Here is a 19,490-nt window from a genome sequence, read left to right on the forward strand (position 1 = left end):
AAAGAGATGGGGGGTTATTTTCACGAACCCCTTTATAGAACAAAACCATAAGTAACACTAACTATTTTGGCTAGGATAGTCAAAGATCCCAGTGAGTACATAGAAGTTATGACATTCATTTTAAGACTTTTTAAACAAAATGCACTATAACCATAGCAAAACAAGAAGGTATTAAGTTAATTTTGAAAGTGATATATTTGAACCTTAGAAAAACATTTTTAAAATCAGGTATTCAGATATTTACATTATTATAGATGATGTTACCTGATATAAATATATTTTTACAAAATAAACAAAAAAAACCACATAAAGGGATATACCTAGTTGGCTATTTGAAGAAAGTGTAATTGCCTATTCAATTACCAATTCTAATTTGAAGAAAAGTTTGAAAAAAAAAAAAAACAATAACTTATATTTTGTCATAGAACTAAAAAAGGAAAAAATGGTTTGAAATTACTACATTAAGAAATTTAAAAAGAGCTCGTAAGGCTACTATCAAAAGAAGCGAAAATTATTAAAGCAAGGTACAGAGAATAAAGAGTACTCATTTAATATTAAATAAAGAGATATTTGATCAATTTGAAGGAGAAAGCAAACTCCCAAAAATAAAGGTAAATAAATACTGGCAAGTGACAAGTCTAAGGAGACATGATAAGTACTATCAGATCTATAAGGTGGGCTTACAAATAGATTGAAAAAAATTATTAAAGCAAGTAAATAATTAGATTGCAAAAAAAAACAGGTGGCTTGCCGTAGAACAGGTGGCTTACAAGTTGATTGCTAGATCTCCACTCTATAAATTGGCCTGGTTCGTTCTACTTCAAACCACTCTTCCCTAGCTACGCACTTCTTCTTTCTATATTTATTGTTTCTGTTTCCTTCTTTCATTTTATTTGTCAATGGAAAGTGGGCTTAAGGCATTGTGGGTGCTGTCCGCGGTGTTGCTGGTGTCAAACTGGCAACACTGGACTTATGGAAAGGCCGTACCTCAAGTTCCTTGCTACTTCGTCTTTGGAGATTCTCTCTTTGATAACGGAAACAATAACTACCTTAACACTCCAGCTAAAGTTAATTACCTTCCTTATGGGATAGACTTTGATACTGGGGCTTCAGGAAGGTGCAGCAATGGTCTCAACATAGCTGACACCATTGGTCTGCAGTTTGCTCTCCTCCCTTGTATTCCAAAATTAAATATAGTGTTTTAGTTTTCTTTAAAAGAAAATATACATGTTCTCACTAGCTTGTTTTTTGTTTCAGCTGAACAATTAGGTTTCGACAGTTACATTTCGGACTTTGGTATCGGAAGTTGCACCAATTTCCTAGATGGTGTAAATTATGGATCGAATGGAGCTGGCATCCTTGATTTAACTGGCTATCTTACGGTGATTGCTGATCATATGCCTCTCATAGCTAAAACCTTATACTATTCAGTACTATGAATCTTGTATGCTTTGGCAACGCTAATTACTATTCATATGATTCTTTTGTGTATGTGAAGGGAGAACTATTTACCATGAATATTCAGTTATATAATCACAACATCACGGTTTCACGAGTTGCCAAGATCTTGGGAAGCGAGGAAGTTGCTAGGAAGTACTTGAGCCAATGCATCTATGTTTCTGATATGGGTCATAACGACTACCTCAACAATTATTTCTTGGACGGCTACAATAGCAGCCAGTTATATACTCACTGAAGAATTTGCTCAACTTCTCATTGAAACTTACGAAACTCAGCTGGAGGTTAGCCCTACTTAATGTCTCTTGTAAAACAACAAATAATGTTTGACGCGATTGGAAACTAACAAAGACCCCCACTTCATTCCGTTTTTTTTTTCTCTTGCTGCCAGAAACTGTATTGCTCAGGAGCAAGAAAGATAGCTGTTCGGACTTATTCGGGTAGGATGTATGCGTCCAACATCATCCAATGAACTAGATGCATCTTCATGTGCATACAAGCTCAATTAATGTAGAACAAGTAGCGGAAGCTTACATGCTCAAGAGAGATCACCCGAAATTCAAAGGCAATTGAATTTCGTCGAAAGTCAATGCCGCGAACTCACCGAGTCAATGCGTTTCGACGTTTGGAGTCAAAGAGCGGCTTTGCCCCTGATGTCCAACCAATTTTGTCATCCATCGTTTCGGTCCCATCGTCATTTTGCCATTTTAGGAAAGTTTTGTTTTAGTGATTTTCAAGTCCGAATTGACTTCCGTCAATTCCTACTTGCTCAGGATTTATAGGCCTTTCATATTCTGCATTTATCTCAAACATGTCGTTTCCTTATCCGTCATGAGTTTAGGTTAGGGTTTTGAGAAACTTACTTAATTATTATTGAATAAAACTCTTTGAGTTCCTGAGAGTTTCTCTCGTTTTAGACAAATTTACTTGACGTTGGTCGTATTCCCTCGCCGTTTAGTCATCAATGATGATGTTCAAATTTTCAACCACAAGCTTCAAGAACTGCTCAGAAAACTTAATAATAGGCATTCTGATGCTGTGTTTACCTACATAAACTCTTACGAAATTGATTCTGATAATCAGACAAATACAGGTACGAATCCCCTCCCTCCCTTGCTCTCTTTCTCTCACGGTTGAAGACGACTTTTTTGTGAGACCAAAATTATTTTTTCTTGCTTGCAGGTTTTACACATACCCGTCAGAGCTGTTGCGACGTAGAACCTGGTTCAGTCCCATTTAAATCTCTCTCCTTCCCATGTAGCAACAGGAGTGACTACGTGTACTGGGATGGAGCCCATTTTACTGAAGATAAAGCTTGGGCCTTCGGAAAAAGAGCATATAAACGTCAGTCACCAAAGGACGCCTATCCATATGATATCAGCGAACTAGTTAAGCTGAAGTTTGATGATTCTGATGTTTACGATATCAACCATGCCCAGCTCTGATGGAGAAGACGATTGTCTAATAAGCAGTCAGAGAATAAGATATTGTGCCTGTAAGAACAATTGAAAGACATATTTACTGTCTTTCAATAGCCTTGCACAATATAATTCCAATAAAAATTGCATTTACGCATTCCGAAAGTTGTTATGATTTTAATTAATGAATTCGTAATGATGCCTGCTAGAAGGGAATTCGCCTCAAGAAGACAATAACAATTACTTAATTCCTTAATCATGTGGATATCAGACATAAAATCCATTCATAGAGAGATTTATTCTTAACGTATGGAAGTCTATTCGGAGATACACTTGCCATTGAAATCAAAAGAAGGATACATATGTAAGTACATAAACCAAAAGAACTCTACTTTTATATTTGTATCTGTGAAGTCCCATATGTGAACATGATAAGCTTATCTTTCTTTGACTCACTTCGGCTTTTCCCCTTTTTTCCTTTGTATTGAACGCAGTGTAGCAAGACGTGGTAGCTCAGATATAAGGATACTATACAGGTTAGGAGAAACTTAAAAGTGTTGGCCATCATGCTGTGCAAATGACAGTTGGTTCAGCAGTAGCAATGTTATCGATGAATTCTTAAAGTTTTTTTTTTTTTTAATTTAAAAGAAAAAATGCCATGCTAGCCTGACCTTCTGAGCCAAGAAATACTTTTGTTTTTATTTAAAAAAATTGCTTTAAATTATTATTTACAATGATATTTAAAAAAATTCTGATTATGCCATATTTTTTTTTAAAATAAAATGATAGCTTTTTATAGTTACATTTGTAATAACTTTGTTAATAATTATATATGAGAGTAATATGCACAATACTGTAAAAAAATTGTATATGAATATTCAATGAAGACATGAGTTTTTTATTTTTTATTTTTGTTTGAAACTTGCTCTTTAGATTAAAATAAGTTATAATTTTAAAAAATATGCTCCTAAAACGACATGTTTTTGTAAGAAAAAAACAATAAGGAAATGAAACTTTTTCCCAAGAAATAATTTTTTCCCTTCTTAAAGTATTGAGATTGTTATGAATATTTATTTTAATTACTTTGACTTTTATTTAAAAAATAATATAATTAATAAAAAGATCTTTTTCATAAAAAAAAAGATTATAAATAAGGAATGGGGACTTCAATTTAAAAAATATATTTTCTTCTTCAAAATCTAAATCCCTTAAAAAAATACTTTTTAATTACATATAATTAAATAAAAAATTAGTTTTGGAATTTGTATTGTGAAATAACTATTTTCAATCATGATCCGAGTAATGTATTCAAATCAAGCTGAATTGGTTGCAAATAGAAAAGCTCTTGGTGTTTTAATGTTGGTTCTCTTTTCATGTATTTTATCAATTTTTTTTTCTACGTGTGCACTGTTTTCATCTTGTTACTGCTGTTCTGGTAACTTGGTGTTTTAATTTATTTGAATTTATATATGAAAAAAAATCATTTATCCAAGTAGTTAATATAAATTAAATTTGCAATTGTGAATTTTTTTTTATCAATGTAGTTATGTAATTGTGACTTTTAATTTTTATATAAGAGAGAATTGTTTTTGCCAATATAAAAATATTTTACATATAAAACATTTTATATGGATAGTATTTTCATAATATTTTTTTTATAAATAATGATGTGACAAAAATATAGTGGTAGTAAAATGATAATGATATATTTAGGTGATAAAATAATGATAGCAATAGTTGTAAGGGTGCGTTTGTTTAGTCTTAGTTTTTGTGTTTGCGGAGTAAAAAACATAGTTAGTTGTTTGGTAATACACCAAACTGTATTTTATATTGTGGGGGCCATCAAAAAATTGAGTTTGAAAACACAATTTTTGTGAAGCATTTTTTACATGTTTTTTTAACTGAGTTTCGTAAAAACTATCTTTTGTTTTTGCGTTTCACAAAACATTTTTTTTTATCAAAATTTGAAGTTTTTTTTTATTTTTTTCTTTACTTAATTTTTTTTGTATTTTCAGATTATTTTGATGCATTTCCAAGTAAAAAACACTTTTAAAAAGCAACAACATCCAAACATTTTATACATGTTTTTTTGCTGCACATAAATCTTAACCATAATTTTTACCAAACATGTATCTAAATACAACTAACCACGTCTAATTACATATATTTTTAAAAAACTTATTTTTTAAAAATCACAACCACAAAAACTATATAAAAAACAAACACACTCGTAGCAGCATTGATGGCTAGTGTAAGGATAAGGGTAAGAGGTTGGTAGAGGTCACAGGATAATAATGGTATTATTAGATGATATTTTAATTGTTATCTATAAAATATTTTAAAAAACCTCATAAGCTGAAAATATTTACAACATATGAACTAAATTTAAAAGTTAACCATGAAATATTTTATGAAAAATAATTAATTGGAAAACCAGGAAAATATTTTTTTTATAAAATATTATGCAAAATAAACACCCTGTAAGAGTGTTCAATTTTATAACAAAGAATAAATACCTATTCATTATTAAGATAACCTAATTCAGAATGCTTGAATATGTAAAGTATAATAATAATACTTGAAATGTGGAAAACATGCAGGGAAATAAAATTGATGAATAAAATTTCCTGGATGCTAGTCCTTAGATTTGAATTTAAAAAATAACTAATTAAAAAAAGAGAACAAACAATTTCTTTAGGATTGTTGACTTTAGAAATTCAAAATTAGGTGGTCAAACCACACCTTAATGAATAATTACATTGGTTAATGAGGCGTTAGATGCAAGGTAATTGTTAATTTCGTTTCGGTGAGTGTTTCGTTTTTTTAATTAAAATGGAATGTTTCAGTTTCGGAGTGTTTCGGCATGCCGTTTCGGGGTTGTACTGTTCATATATATATATATATTCAACAAACATAATTCAAATTCAAGATAAATTAATTATAAATTATGCAATACAAGCACAATGTCAAACAAATATAATTTCAAAATTTAAAATATTTCTAAATAGTCAAGATTAAATAGATCTTTAACTTAAAGTAATTTAACTTAAACAAAATATCAAAATATTATGAAAGTAAAATGTTTTAACAAAAATATTTTTAATATAAAGTTAGGTCAATGTTATCAAGTGGCTAATGAAATCTAAAGCATCCCTTGTTTTGCTCAAATTCCTACAAAGTATAAACATGAAAAAAAACAACATGAATATAAACCATATACATTTAGTAATAAATCGAATTTTAAAAAATTAATATCATTGTTAATGAAAATAGTAATAATAATTTTCAATATTATTATTAATATCATTGATATTGAAAATAGTAATGAAAAAGAGTTTTTTATAATCGGGTGGTTTAATTAATGAAATTGAGCAAGGTTCAATTTGATTCAATGGCTTTTCAAGAGCGGAACGGAACATGTGGAATGAAACCAGGACGTTTTGGGAGAAATTTAGCCAAAAAATCCGGAACGGACCGAGATTTAAAATGAGATGAAATTTGTTCCGTTTTGTTCCGTTTTTTAAATTGATATGGAATGTTTCGGTTATTTCAAACGGAACGGAACGGAATTGACAACCTTTGTTAGATGTTGTTTAATGACCTCATAAATCTAAACTTCTACTCTAGAAAAGTTGAGGCTTGTGAAATAAAAAGGGGAGTGGTCTATGCGAATTAAAAATGCATGCCTTTCAAATATTAATTAGAGTGATATCCTTTCATGTTTTTCAGTCATGCTATGCTATGTTTATTAAACTTAAACTATTAAGACTGAATTCAATAAATATACTTTATTATATAATAAAAATGACAAAAATTTAATTAATTTTTTTTTATTAAAGCTAAATTATTGATGATAAAATTTTAATTAAATTGATATCATGTTTCAAAAATATGATATTATTATATATTATTTTTATCAACAATGATGTTTAAAAATGTGTTATATTATATATATAAAAAATTGATGTTATATTAATTCATTATTTTTTATTTAATTTGTATGATAATTGCCTAATTTTTTTCATTTTCTGGAACGTTTTTCATACCAATGATCTGAAATTGAGCACACAAGGTGCTTTTCTTCGAACGGCTCTTACACCTCCACCACATGCCTGCAAGTCCGCAGTAATTATGGTAGCCGAAGATTTAAAACCGAATTGCTTCATTATGCCCAAGAATCCAAAATAATTCAATCATATACTATTTTTCTTACTGCCAACAGTCCTTTCGGTTCAGCCTTATAGTATATTCAATTATCAAATTAAATTGATCGTCCTTGAAATAATACGATCAGTCCATTCGTATATGATAACAAAACTCAATTTCTAAACCCTTATTTAAATGACATAATCTTCTAGATTTGGAGTAAAAGGGCTAATTCAGTATCACAAAATAATTTTTTTCCAATAGAAAATAAAAAGTTTCACTACCATGTTTTACAACTACTTCAGAAAAGCCACCCATCTTTTACATCATAACCCTCGGTAAAATTATTGTCATCTAACATAGTAGTTATCGCCATCACACATTAAATTAATGTCAAACTAGTAAGTTATTTGTCTTTAGATCTACATCATTTTAAAAAAAATAAAAACAATGCCTCTTTTATAATTAGGTTTTAACACATATTATTGACATCTAAACTAATTTGTTTTCAAAAAATTACTTTTTGTTTCTATAAATTTCTTGTGTCAATTATTTAAGATAAAAAAAAACAAAAGAAGTTAAGCATTTAATTTCAAATTTTATGTATATAGTATTATTGGCATACTATTTAAAAAAAATGATATGATTTTAGAGATGTATTTAATAGAAAATCGAAACATTTATGAGAAAATTTAAATTAAAATAAGTTTTTTTTTATTTTTTAGAATTAGTAAACCTATCTCTTAAAATAAAAAAGAAGGGTTAAAAATATGCATTAAATAGTGATAGCAATGATTGAAAAATATGTGGGGTACAATCAGTGGCGGAGACAGTAGGATTGGCAAGAGCCCCGGTCTTTGCAGGAAAATGTTTTTTTTTCCAACCCCTTCCTTAACAATATTTATAGTTTTAGTAGTGAAACAACTAAAATCTTAGCCTTTCTAAAATAATTCATCTAATTTGATCCCTTTTAATTTTATTTTCTTGCTCTGTTCTTGGGCACAATAATGATTAAATTATTTTAATTATTAATTACACCTCTCTCAACAACTATCTCAAAACATGAGAACTCTAAAAAAAAAAAACCGGAGTTCGACCACCATGCTATATATATTTATGAAAATTTCTTCTTATGTGGCATACTATGCATGTATGGTGTGTTTCATGAGGGCCTTGATGCCTTATAAGTGATTGATAAACACCACTTATAATTATGCCCATACAGCTAATGAATAAAGTTTCTCTTAAGAAATAATAACAAAAATATCAAATTCCATGCCCTTTTTCCTCTGTATTGATCGCTTTATATTTTATAATTTTTAGTTTTTTTGAATTATGATTTTTGTTGTGATCTTACAAGATATTGTGAAAATTAAGGTTTGTAAAAAGCTAAACGGCATAATACTGCACGTGCCCTCTTATTTAGATCCAGTTTCAAAACACAATGCAAATCATATTAACTAAAATTTTAAATATTTTTTTTATTTAAAATAATTTTTTATATGTTTTTAGATTATTTTGATATAAGTGACAATGTTGGAATTTCTATTACGTTAATTACCATATGAAGAATGAAGATTGCAGAATGAAGTTTCTCTAAGAAATTATTTCACAAAAATAATAAAGAATGGCAATCATTATTGAGAATGTCGAGTTACCTCTCATAACGCCTCTCTATCTATTCCTTAATTATGTTCTTACCACTCTCACCTTCATAGGATATATTGTCTTGAAGCTAAGACTTGACGAAGTTTATGTTTACATGAAGGGGGGTAAGTTATGGAAAAATATTTTAAAAATGTGGGACATCCTCTGTATACCTTGTTTCATAATTTTATTTTATTTTTCATATGAAATCAACTCTGTCCCTTCATTCCTTCTCTCTAATGGTTCGCATATTTTAAGACTTGAAGGGCTAATGGATTATAGGGTAGTTGAAGGGTTAGTGTGGAAGTTATATTTCAAGTAAATTTAAAGACCTATGTTTCTCTTTAACTCCATGTAATTTCACCCTCATGATTGACCAAAATTGAAGAGTCATGAGCTCATGCAATGAATTAGCGCAACAAAATACTTCTCTTTTATGGTTCTTTAAAAAATTAAAAAACAATTTATTTAAGAACAACTGTCTTCGTGGTGTCATTCTTATACTTCTCGTTCACGAATCAATATTTGTTATGTGTAGGTTTCCGTTTCTAAAAGTACTGGTGCCTAAGTACAAGTTACTTTGCTTTATGGAAATTAATGTCTTTGTGTGTGGGTTGCGTGACTATGATGTTCGCAACACAAGAAGCACCGGATAACTAGATCTCCACTCTATAAATAGACCTGGTTCGTTCTACTTCAAACCACTCTTCCCTGGCTACGCACTTCTTCCTTCTATATTTATTGTATATGTTTCCTTTTTTCATTTTACTTGTCAATGGAAAGTGGGCTGAAGGCATTGTGGGTGCTGTCCTCGGTGTTGTTGGTGTCAAACTGGCAACACTGGACTTATGGAAAGGTCGTACCTCAAGTTCCTTGCTACTTCGTCTTTGGAGATTCTCTCTTTGATAACAAAAACAATAACTACCTTGACAAATCAGCTAAAGTTAATTACCTTCCTTATGGGATAGACTTTGACACTGGGGCTTCAGGAAAGTGCATCAATGGTCTCAACATAGCTGACACCATTGGTCTGCTATTTTCTCTCCTATCTTATAATACAAAATATAGTGTTTTAGTTTTCTTTAACATATAAAGTTGAGAATAATGGAATGTGTTGGGTTATGCCTTAACCAACCTTCCTATTTATATAGAGGCGGCAGAGCACTGTAGTAAATATAATGATTACAACATCCTATATTAATTTTCTATTCTGATAGATACATGATTAACTGTAATGATTATAACATCCTATATTAATTTCCTATTCTATAATATGCCCCCTCAAGCTAAGTGGGGGATCAACCCGAAGCTTGAACCAAAAAGCAGTAAAGGATGCAACAGGAAGCAGTTTAGTGAAGATATCGGCAAGTTGATCCTGAGAGGGAACAAAACAAATCTGAATTTCTTTCTTGCCAACACGGTCACGGACAAAGTGATAATCTGGACGGGTGAAGGTAAGATATTGAAGAGCACCCATGATTTGACGAAATCGTGTAGGATCAGAGAATGAATGATCCGATAATAAAATGACTTTCGAAGGGGAGACTGGAGTATCAACTGGTTTGCAGGAAATCATATCAGCTCGGGTGAGGATGTCAAGAATATATATATGTTGACACAACATTAAACCTATACTGGTAGACTGAATTTCAATACCCAGAAAGTAGTGAACAACACCTAAGTCATGAAGCTTGAACTCAGAGCTGAGTAACTGTATAAGGTGATGGAGCATAGCAGAGTTACTACTCGTGAGTAGAATATCATCAACATACACTAGGAGATAAAAGATATTAGTACCATCACATAATATAAACAGGAAGGTGTCAACCTTGGAAGCTCGGAAACCGATGGAGAGCAAAAAATCACTTAGACTAGTGTACCATACTCTCGGTGCTTGTTTCAAACCATACAATGATTTGTGCAATCTGCACACATGAGATGGAAGAGAAGAGTCAATAAAACCTGGAGGTTGTTTCATGTAGACCTCTTCAGTAAGAACACCATTGAGGAAGGCAATATAAATACCAAACTGACGAATCTTTCAATTTCGCGAAACGGCGATACAGAAAACCAATCGGACAGTGGCCTACTTAATAATTGGACTGAAGGTTTCAGAATAATCAATACCTTCCTGCTGGGTAAAACCCCTAGCAACAAGGTGCGCTTTATAGCACTCAATACTACCATCAACACGACATTTGATCTGATATACCAATCTACTGCCAACAACGTTCATCGAAGGATAAAATGGAACAAGTGCAATTTTCGCAAAAAGCGGCGATCTCATCACACATAGCATTATGCCAAACTGCATACCGGCCAGCATCAGAGAATGCAAAAGGCTCAAAAGAGGGAGAATACAGTACCCGTGTGGAGGTAGAAGTAGCGGCAGTGGAAGCAACTGCATTAGTTGTCTTCGGCTGCCGCGGTCTAAGAGTCATAGGATGTCTACTGTGTGCTGGTGGAGACGCAGGGGAAGACGGTTGTAGCGAGGAGACCTGTGGCAGCTGATAAGAAGACAAATCAACCATAAGTTGCAGACCAGCGGGAGAGGATGATAAAAAAGCTCAGCCTTAAGCACAGGACTGTCAGCAAAGGAGGGGCTGGAAGCAGAGACTAAAGCTGCAAGAGTACTGGCTAGGGAGGGCGAAGCAGAGGAGGGACTAGAAAGTCCCCCAAGACCATGAGGAGAGAGACAAATTGACGATCTGAACCTGCATCATAAGGGTTAGATAAACAAGCATGGGATGATGGCCAAGGGATGGGTGGAGGCTATTGTCGGATGGCTGTTTGGACTGGTAGAACGAAGTGTTGTGCGTTGTTTGGGTGGTTGGTGAAAGTGGGTGGCGGTGGGTGGTTTAGCAAATAAATATGGTGAGATGCAATGTCAAGACATCGATAACCAAGATGCGAGGAACTATATCCAAAAAACACACATGGAGAGGAATGAAAATTCAATTTATGATTATTACATGGACGTAAAAAAGAAAAACAGAGACACCCAAAGGTTCGTAAAAAATGATAATCAGGAGACCATTGAAATAAACAATCAAATGGAGAGAGATGAGCAAGAACAGGAGTAGGCATGCGATTTATAAGATAAACAGAGGTTTCAAAAGCATAATTCCAGAATCGAAAAGGTGTTTTACATTGCCCTAAAAGTGTAAGACCTGTTTCCACAATATGCCTATGACGACGCTTTACTGTTCCATTTTGTTCATGAGTATGGGGACAAATTAGACGATAATGAATACCAATGGTTTGAAAAAATATGGATAGTTTTCGGTATTCACCGCCCCAATCGGTTTGAACAGATTTTATTTTTAATGAAAATTGACGTTTGATAACAGTCTGAAATTGATGAAAAATAGAGTAAATATCAAACTTGGCAACGAGAGGATAATACCATACATATTTAGTATAAGCATCAACAAATATAACAAAATAACGATAGCCATCTGAAGAAAAAAGAGGAGCAAGGCCCTATACATCACTAAAAATTAATTAAAATAGAGTAGAAGTTTTGTGACCCGTAGGTCCTAAAGACAAACACTATGATTTTCCTAAAGGAAAACTTTGACATTGAAAATTAAGACATTTGTTGTTACAAATGATCTTCTTTTTCGAGATTAACAATTGAAAAATACGTGAAGTAAGATGACCTAGTCGACAATGCCATAAATCGGTAGAGGCAGAAGTGCAAGGAGACCATAGGCTGGAGGAACTGACGTGACGAAAGACTTGGTCAGGGCATAGAGACCATCTTTACTTTGACTTGAGAGAAGGACTTCATGGGTGTTGAAATCCTTGACATAAAACACACGAGGGTGAAATTTAAAATAAACATTATTATCAAGACAATTTCTAAACAGAGAGCAGAGGTTTCGTGATTGCAGGAACATGAAGAACATTAGATAAGGTGAAAGAACGATGTGGTGTATATATTTTTGTATGACCAAGATGAGATATAGGAAGGCCCTTACCATCACCAACATGCAAATTATCATTACTAAGATACGGTTCTGAAGCGATTAAGGTGGCAAGATCAGGTGTGACGTGTTGATTGGCACCGATATCTGGAAACTAATCAACAGAACTGGTTGAGGAGAGATTGCGCTGCACCAGATTGGCAGTAGGTTGTTGGCCATAACCTCGCTACTGGAATTGAGGACAATGGGGAGCTGTATGGCCAAAATTATGACACAGTTAGCAGCGTGGATTCTGCCCCCTATTGCATTGCCAAGAGCCCTGCCTATTGTCACCAAATAAGGAGTTTTGAAAGCTACGGTGATCAGGTTTGCAGCCAGCAAATCAGTTGCCTCTACTATTGGACTGGTTAGGACACTAGCCACCATTGAAGCGACCCCTGCTGCGGCCATAATTGCCAAAAGTCTGGCGTTGCGCAACAAGAGCAGAAGATGGAATGCTGGGTGTGGGCAGCAAAGGAGCATGTATGGCAGCAGAAGATTTGTGAAGAAATTCATGTGTGAGGAGATGGCTGTGAAGATCTGCATATGATAAAGGTTCAACCTTGGTAATAAGACTGGTAACTAAGTCTTTAAACTCTCCCCGAAGACCACGAAACACATATAAATTGAAATCTTCAAACGAAACTAGCCGACCAGCAGTGATCAATTCATCAAATAAGGCCTTCGCTTTTTGCATAAATTGAGTTACTAATTCATCACCCTGTCGAAGATCCTGAAGAGAGCCATGAAGTTGCATAATACGAGAGTTGGAGGTGGAAGCGAGAGCTCACTCAAGAGTGCCCCAAGCCGAACAAGAACTTTAACAGCCAACAACAAGATGCAAAACTTCCATAGATAGGGAGGAAAGAAAAGCACTTAGAATGAGTTGGTCCTGTTGTTTCCAGGTTTTAAAAAATGGATTTACCTGAAGAGAGATACCATCATAGGCAAGAACATATGTTGGAGCCATCAACAAAATCAAAAACTCCTTGGCCTAGGAGATAAGGCAACATCTGCATACGCCAATATAAATAATTGGTGTTTGTTAATTTGAGGGAGATGACTTGATGAGTGTGAGAAAGGGAGATAATGCTTGCAGTAGTAGAGGCAGTAAAGGCAGCAAAAGTGGGCTGCAAGAGGAGGCGTTCACCAGCCATGGCAGAGGAGGCGCTACAAGAGAAGAGGGTTGCATTGCCGGAGAAGAAGAAAGCTAGATTGTTGGTGCTACAGAATTTTAAGATGTATGTAGCGGTTGTTCGACTGAAGAAGAGAGGCTGGGAGGCTGTGAGAAAAGTAGGTTTAATTTTTTTTAGGGTTTCGTGGCTCTGATACCAAATTAAGAATAATGGAATGTGTTGGGTTGTGCCTTAACCAACCTTCCTATTTACATAGAGGCAGTAGAACACTGCAGTAACTGTAATGATTACAACATCCTATATTAACTTCCTGTTCTGATAGATACATGAGTAATTGTAATGATTACAACATCCTATATTAATTTCCTATTCTATAATATATAAAATAAGTATGTTCTAACTAGATAGTTGTGATCGTTTTATTAAATTACAATTAGAAATCTTGCTAAGTCTGGTACTAATGTTTTTGTTGCTGAAATTTACATAATTTATTAGAAGAAGGATGATTAGGTTTGTTCTTTTGTTTCTTGTATACCTTGAAACATAAATTTTACGACGGTCTGAACATAACCGAGTTTAGTAATGGGGCAGTTATGATCTTAATTATTATTCTTTCGTTTCAGCTGAGCAATTAGGTTTCGACAGTTACATTACGGATTTTGGTGTCGGAGGTTGCACTAATTTTCTAGATGGTGTAAATTATGGATCTAATGGAGCTGGCATCCTTGATTCTACTGGCTCTCTTGCGGTGATTACTGATCATATGCCTCTCATAACTAAAACCTTGTATTATTCCGTATGAATTTTGCGTAATCTTGTTTGCTTCGGCAACGCTAACTATTCATATGTTTCTTTTGAGTATGTGAAGGGAGAACTATTTACAATGAATGCTCAGTTATTTAATCACAATATCACGGTTTCACGAATTTCCAAGATCTTGGGAAGCGAGGAAGTTGCTAGGAAGTACTTGAGCCAATGCATCTATGTGTCTGATATGGGCCATAACGACTACCTCAACAATTATTTCTTGGACGACTACAATAGCAGCCAGTTATATACTCCTGAAGAATTTGCTCAACTTCTCATTGAAAATTATGAAACTCAGCTGGAGGTTAGCCCTAATTAATGTCTCTTGTAAAACAACAATTAATGTTTGACGTGAATGGAAACAAACAAAGACGTGAGTGGAAACAATAATTAGCCCTACTTAATCTCTACTTAATGTCACTTCATTCCGTTTTTTTTTTACCTTGCTGCCAGAAATTGTATTGCTCAGGAGCAAGAAAGATAGCTGTGTTCGGACTTATTCGGGTAGGATGTATGCCGCACAAAATACAAAACCATCCCGATGACGTAGATGCATCTTCTTCATGTGTAGAAAAGTTCAACAGTGATGTTCACATTTTCAACGACAAGCTAGCTTCCAACACTGCTACATAAACTTAATGAAAAGCATGCTGATGCTGTGTTTACCTACATAAACTCTTATGAAATTGATTCTGATGATCACCCAAATACAGGTACGAATCCCCTCTCTCCCTCTCCCTCACTCTCTCTCTCTCTCTCTCTCTCTCTCTCGGTTTAAGACGACTTTTTTGTTACGCCTCTGATACCAATATTACTTTTTCTTGCTTGCAGGTTTTACATATACCCGTGAGAGCTGTTGTGAGGTAGCATCTGGTTCAGTCCCATGTGCATCTCTCTCCGTCCCATGTAGCAACAGGAGTGACCATGTGTACTGGGATGGAGAAGATGATTGTCCAATAAGTTCTTAGAGAATAAAATATTGTGACTGTAAGAACAATGGAAAGACATATCCACTGTCTTTTTATAGCCTTTCACAATATAATTCCAATAAAATTTGCCTTTAGGCATTAGTCCCAAGAAGCAATAATAATGACTTAATCATTTGGATATCATACTTAAACTCCATTCATAGAAGGATTTATTCTTAAAGTATAGAAGTCGATTCGGAGATACTCTTGCCGTTAAAATTGAAAGAAGGATGCATACGTACTTGCATAAACCAAAACAACTTCATTTTTATATTTATATCTGTGAAATCTCGTATGTGGACATGATAGGTTTAAAGATCATGGCTTCTACTGCTAGCTTTAATTAATGTCTCTACAAATTCCTATACTGATAACACAAAATCAAGGTCTCCAACTTGATGTGAAGTCTATCTCAACAAATTTCTAAACTGATCGTGTGCTGCATGACTTTGATATATTTTAAGCCCTTCTTAACTCCTTTTCCTCATGATTTTTTTAACAAAAACTATACTTGATTATACAGGGAGTGAGACGAGAGGAATTAAATACCTAACACAAATTAATATCCAAGTGTATATAAATTTAAAAACTTTCTTTTTTTATTAATTTAATTTAGAACTCTTTTAGCTTTATTTATGATGTAATATTATTATAATAAACAACCAAACCAAAGAGAGTTGAGAATATTCAGTATTGATTGAGTAATAAAAAATAAAATTTGTTTTCTTATAGTAAAGAATATTTTATTTTTTTTTATAAAAATTCTATATATATCTATATATATATGATTGCTATATTTTTTTGTGTTTTTTTTTGTTTGCGTCAAATTCTTACCATTATGGGATATAATATATTTTGGAGGCGCAAAATAAAAACCATACCATGATAAAACATGAATTTTTAAATAGTAATTTACAAAAAAAAATTAGTCCACTATGATACTATATGTAACGTATCAATTTTTTTTTAACGATTATCTAATATTAATTAATTACTTAATAAAATGGGAAAAATAGCCAGCAAGGAAGTGGCTTAGAATTTCATTTCCCTATTTCCTGTATCGGATTTATTAAGCCATACTTATAACAGTAGATTTGCATTAAACTCACTGCATAACCTCCATGGCCGGTTATCTGGATCCCTTTCAAACCAATGAACGTATTTGCTGAATATAACTCCAAATATAATCTACTTGCTGAAAGTTTGCGCTAGAGATGCTTATCTCCGAATTAAGTTCTTTCGATTGCAAGAACTTTCACCTTATTTGAGTTGAGGAGTTGATAATTAGGAGGCTTAACTTATTGGTTAGTCAATCCTTTCTATTAATATATATAAAGGGCAATATACAATAAGAATGGTGAGAGTTACTATACAAGAGTATGACTACAATATTTTCTATATAGGTATATTTTATAATATGCCCCCTCAAGCTGAGGGTGGAGGTTCAACTCGAAACTTGAAACAAAATGTAGTAAACGAGGTAGTAAGACACCATTAGAAATTCTCTTAATATCAACAGACTTACCAACGGAAAACTTCTATCAGTAATTTGCGGTCACCATTACTGACGACATTTTGTTCATATGTCATTCCGTCATTAAATACCGACCAACCATAGTCTGCCAGTATATACCGATGGAAGACTGATGGAATATTTAGTTTTAAAAGAAAGGGCGTTTGCTAACGTGAAAGTTGTTGCGGTGATGTTACCAAACAGAATCAACGAGGGATTCAAAACGGCAGCTCCGTACGGTGACGTGACTGATTCATCATTTGAATTGCTGATGGAATCACCGAGAGATTCAAACTAGAATCTGACGTGACCTATTTACCGTCAGAATGGCCGATGGACTCATCGACGCAAGTATTCCGTCGGTGAAGCCGTCAGCAAAAGGTAAATATGACCACATCTGCTGACCCTCTCCTCCTTTATATTCTCCTTCTTTTTCCCCATCCCAACTCTCCCTATTACAAACAACCAGCCCCCCCCCTAAAAAAAAAAAACAATTCTCCTCTATTCTCAACACAAGCAAAAGTTATTTCTTAAAGTTTTATGATCACATCAACATCCGTGTTCTGATTTACGGAGTCGACGGATTTTATCAAGTTTTTTTTATGTAATTCTCATCTTTCTAAATTTTAACATTTAAATGTCAATTTTATTGTTTTTAGTATATGTAATTTTGTTATATATGTACCATTGTTTATATGAATGTTACATAATCATTTATACTTGTTATGGTTTTTTTTAGATTTATAAAATTGTATTTGTTTTAATAATTATTGAAATTTTATTGAATTACCGATTACATGTGTTGTTTTGAAAAATAATTAATAATTTATTTAATAGGTCTGTTGTAGTTTTTATCAATGGTATTGCGGAGTTGTAACTTCTTTAAATTTATATGTATTAATTTGTATGGACCGTTTTGATAATTAATGATAATGAAAATTTAATATTTAATATTGAAGAAGTTGTATTAGTTTGTTGGATAATCTTCAAGGTAAGCCAATATTTTTGCAAATTTATTTAGCCTAACATATAACATAATGTTGTCAATCATAATTTTATAGAGGTTCAATAGAAGTCATGGAAGTATGAGATTCACCACAAGAATTGTGAAGCGATGGATATGTAAACGGGGTTTAAGTGTTTTATTAATTTCGCAATATCTATTCTAGAAATTTTACTTGAGGTGTATTAAAGTGTCCCATACAAGAAGTGTCAAAATAAAAAGTATATGTATCCATCATGTTGAATGATGATGCATCTCTAACGAAAGGGTATGAGAGGAGATGGCCGCTGCCGGAAGTTGGTATGCACACAGAGAAGTATTTGTTTGTAATAAGAGAATGGGAGAAAGGGTGGTTAGGTCACTTCTAGTGCTAGCAACGTGCATGAAGCGGAAAATGACCAATACTAATCACTGCCTTACAGGATAATAGAACTTCATAAGTTTATGGACGTAATGAGAACGAATCAAGGTAATGTCTCAGCCAATGTCTAAATCATAGAAAAAGAACCTAATGTAGATGCAGCTAGGTATTATTTATTAAAATATGAAAGATTCTAACGAACCATTATGGGATGGTTGCACGCATAAACCCACAGTAAATTTTTTAAATCGGTCAATATCACATGTGTTCACCATCAAGTCAGATCACGGGTTGAGTGAGGCCGGGTATGAAAAAAATTATTGACATGGGCGAGAAGCATTTTACCTGACAAGAAACAGGTTGAAAGACGAACTTTTATGCTGCGAAGTCTATGATGAAACCCCTCGACTTTAGGATACTAGAAAAATTAACATGTGCCCTAACTTTTTGCCTGAATTTATATTACCTTGAAAATGCTGAGCTGACGAGTACATGACATGTAGGTGCATTCCCGTTACAAACCTAGAACTGGTAGGGGAAAGACTTTAATGAGGCATTTAAAAAACTTAGATTAATTCTCAATCACACCTAGACTGCAGAGGTTATTCATGTCACCAAGGATTGCTGAGCATATGACATGACACTAATCACATGATGTGGTTGATGGAGTAATGGTGCATCCTTTTAACATCGAAGCGTGGAAACACTTTAACAATGTGCATCCTCACTTTTTAGTTGAATCAAGGAACGTGCGTCTTAGGTTGTGTACAGATGGATTTAACCTATTCGAGTCATTTGCTGCTCCTTATTCTTGTTGGTCGTTCATGGATGTACAGGCGAAGACACTGGTGTGCGAGATGAAGTCTTTGAAGTTAGTAAGTTGGTTGAACCATATCAGTTGCTCCTTTGATTGACTTAGAAAGAAAATTAAATTTTCGTGTTTTCGATGCAGTCTTGTTGATGTTGACATAGAGGAGTTGAATGTTGTTTTGAAAAGCTCTTAGAAAGACAAGCAAATGTTGATGAAGATGATGATATCCATATTGAAGATTGTCACAAGATGAG

General features: G+C 33.4%; 1 protein-coding gene and 1 pseudogene across 1 annotated transcript; both read left to right on the plus strand.

Moving 5' to 3' along the window:
* Positions 1 to 819: 819 nt before the first annotated feature.
* On the plus strand, positions 820 to 3,041 carry LOC118044416 (GDSL esterase/lipase At1g29660-like; annotated as a pseudogene).
* A 6,374-nt stretch (positions 3,042 to 9,415) lies between these two features.
* LOC118044415 (GDSL esterase/lipase At1g29660-like) lies at positions 9,416 to 15,228 on the plus strand. The gene is made up of 4 exons (XM_073406069.1): positions 9,416 to 9,697; positions 14,397 to 14,521; positions 14,642 to 14,884; positions 15,034 to 15,228. Exons 1-4 carry the CDS (start codon positions 9,445 to 9,447, stop codon positions 15,211 to 15,213), a joined length of 801 nt encoding a protein of 266 aa, XP_073262170.1. The 5' UTR covers positions 9,416 to 9,444; the 3' UTR covers positions 15,214 to 15,228.
* The last annotated feature ends 4,262 nt before the right edge of the window (positions 15,229 to 19,490 follow it).

This window comes from Populus alba, chromosome 18 (assembly GCF_005239225.2).
Source record: "Populus alba chromosome 18, ASM523922v2, whole genome shotgun sequence".
In the NCBI taxonomy this organism is placed as follows: Eukaryota; Viridiplantae; Streptophyta; class Magnoliopsida; order Malpighiales; family Salicaceae; genus Populus; species Populus alba.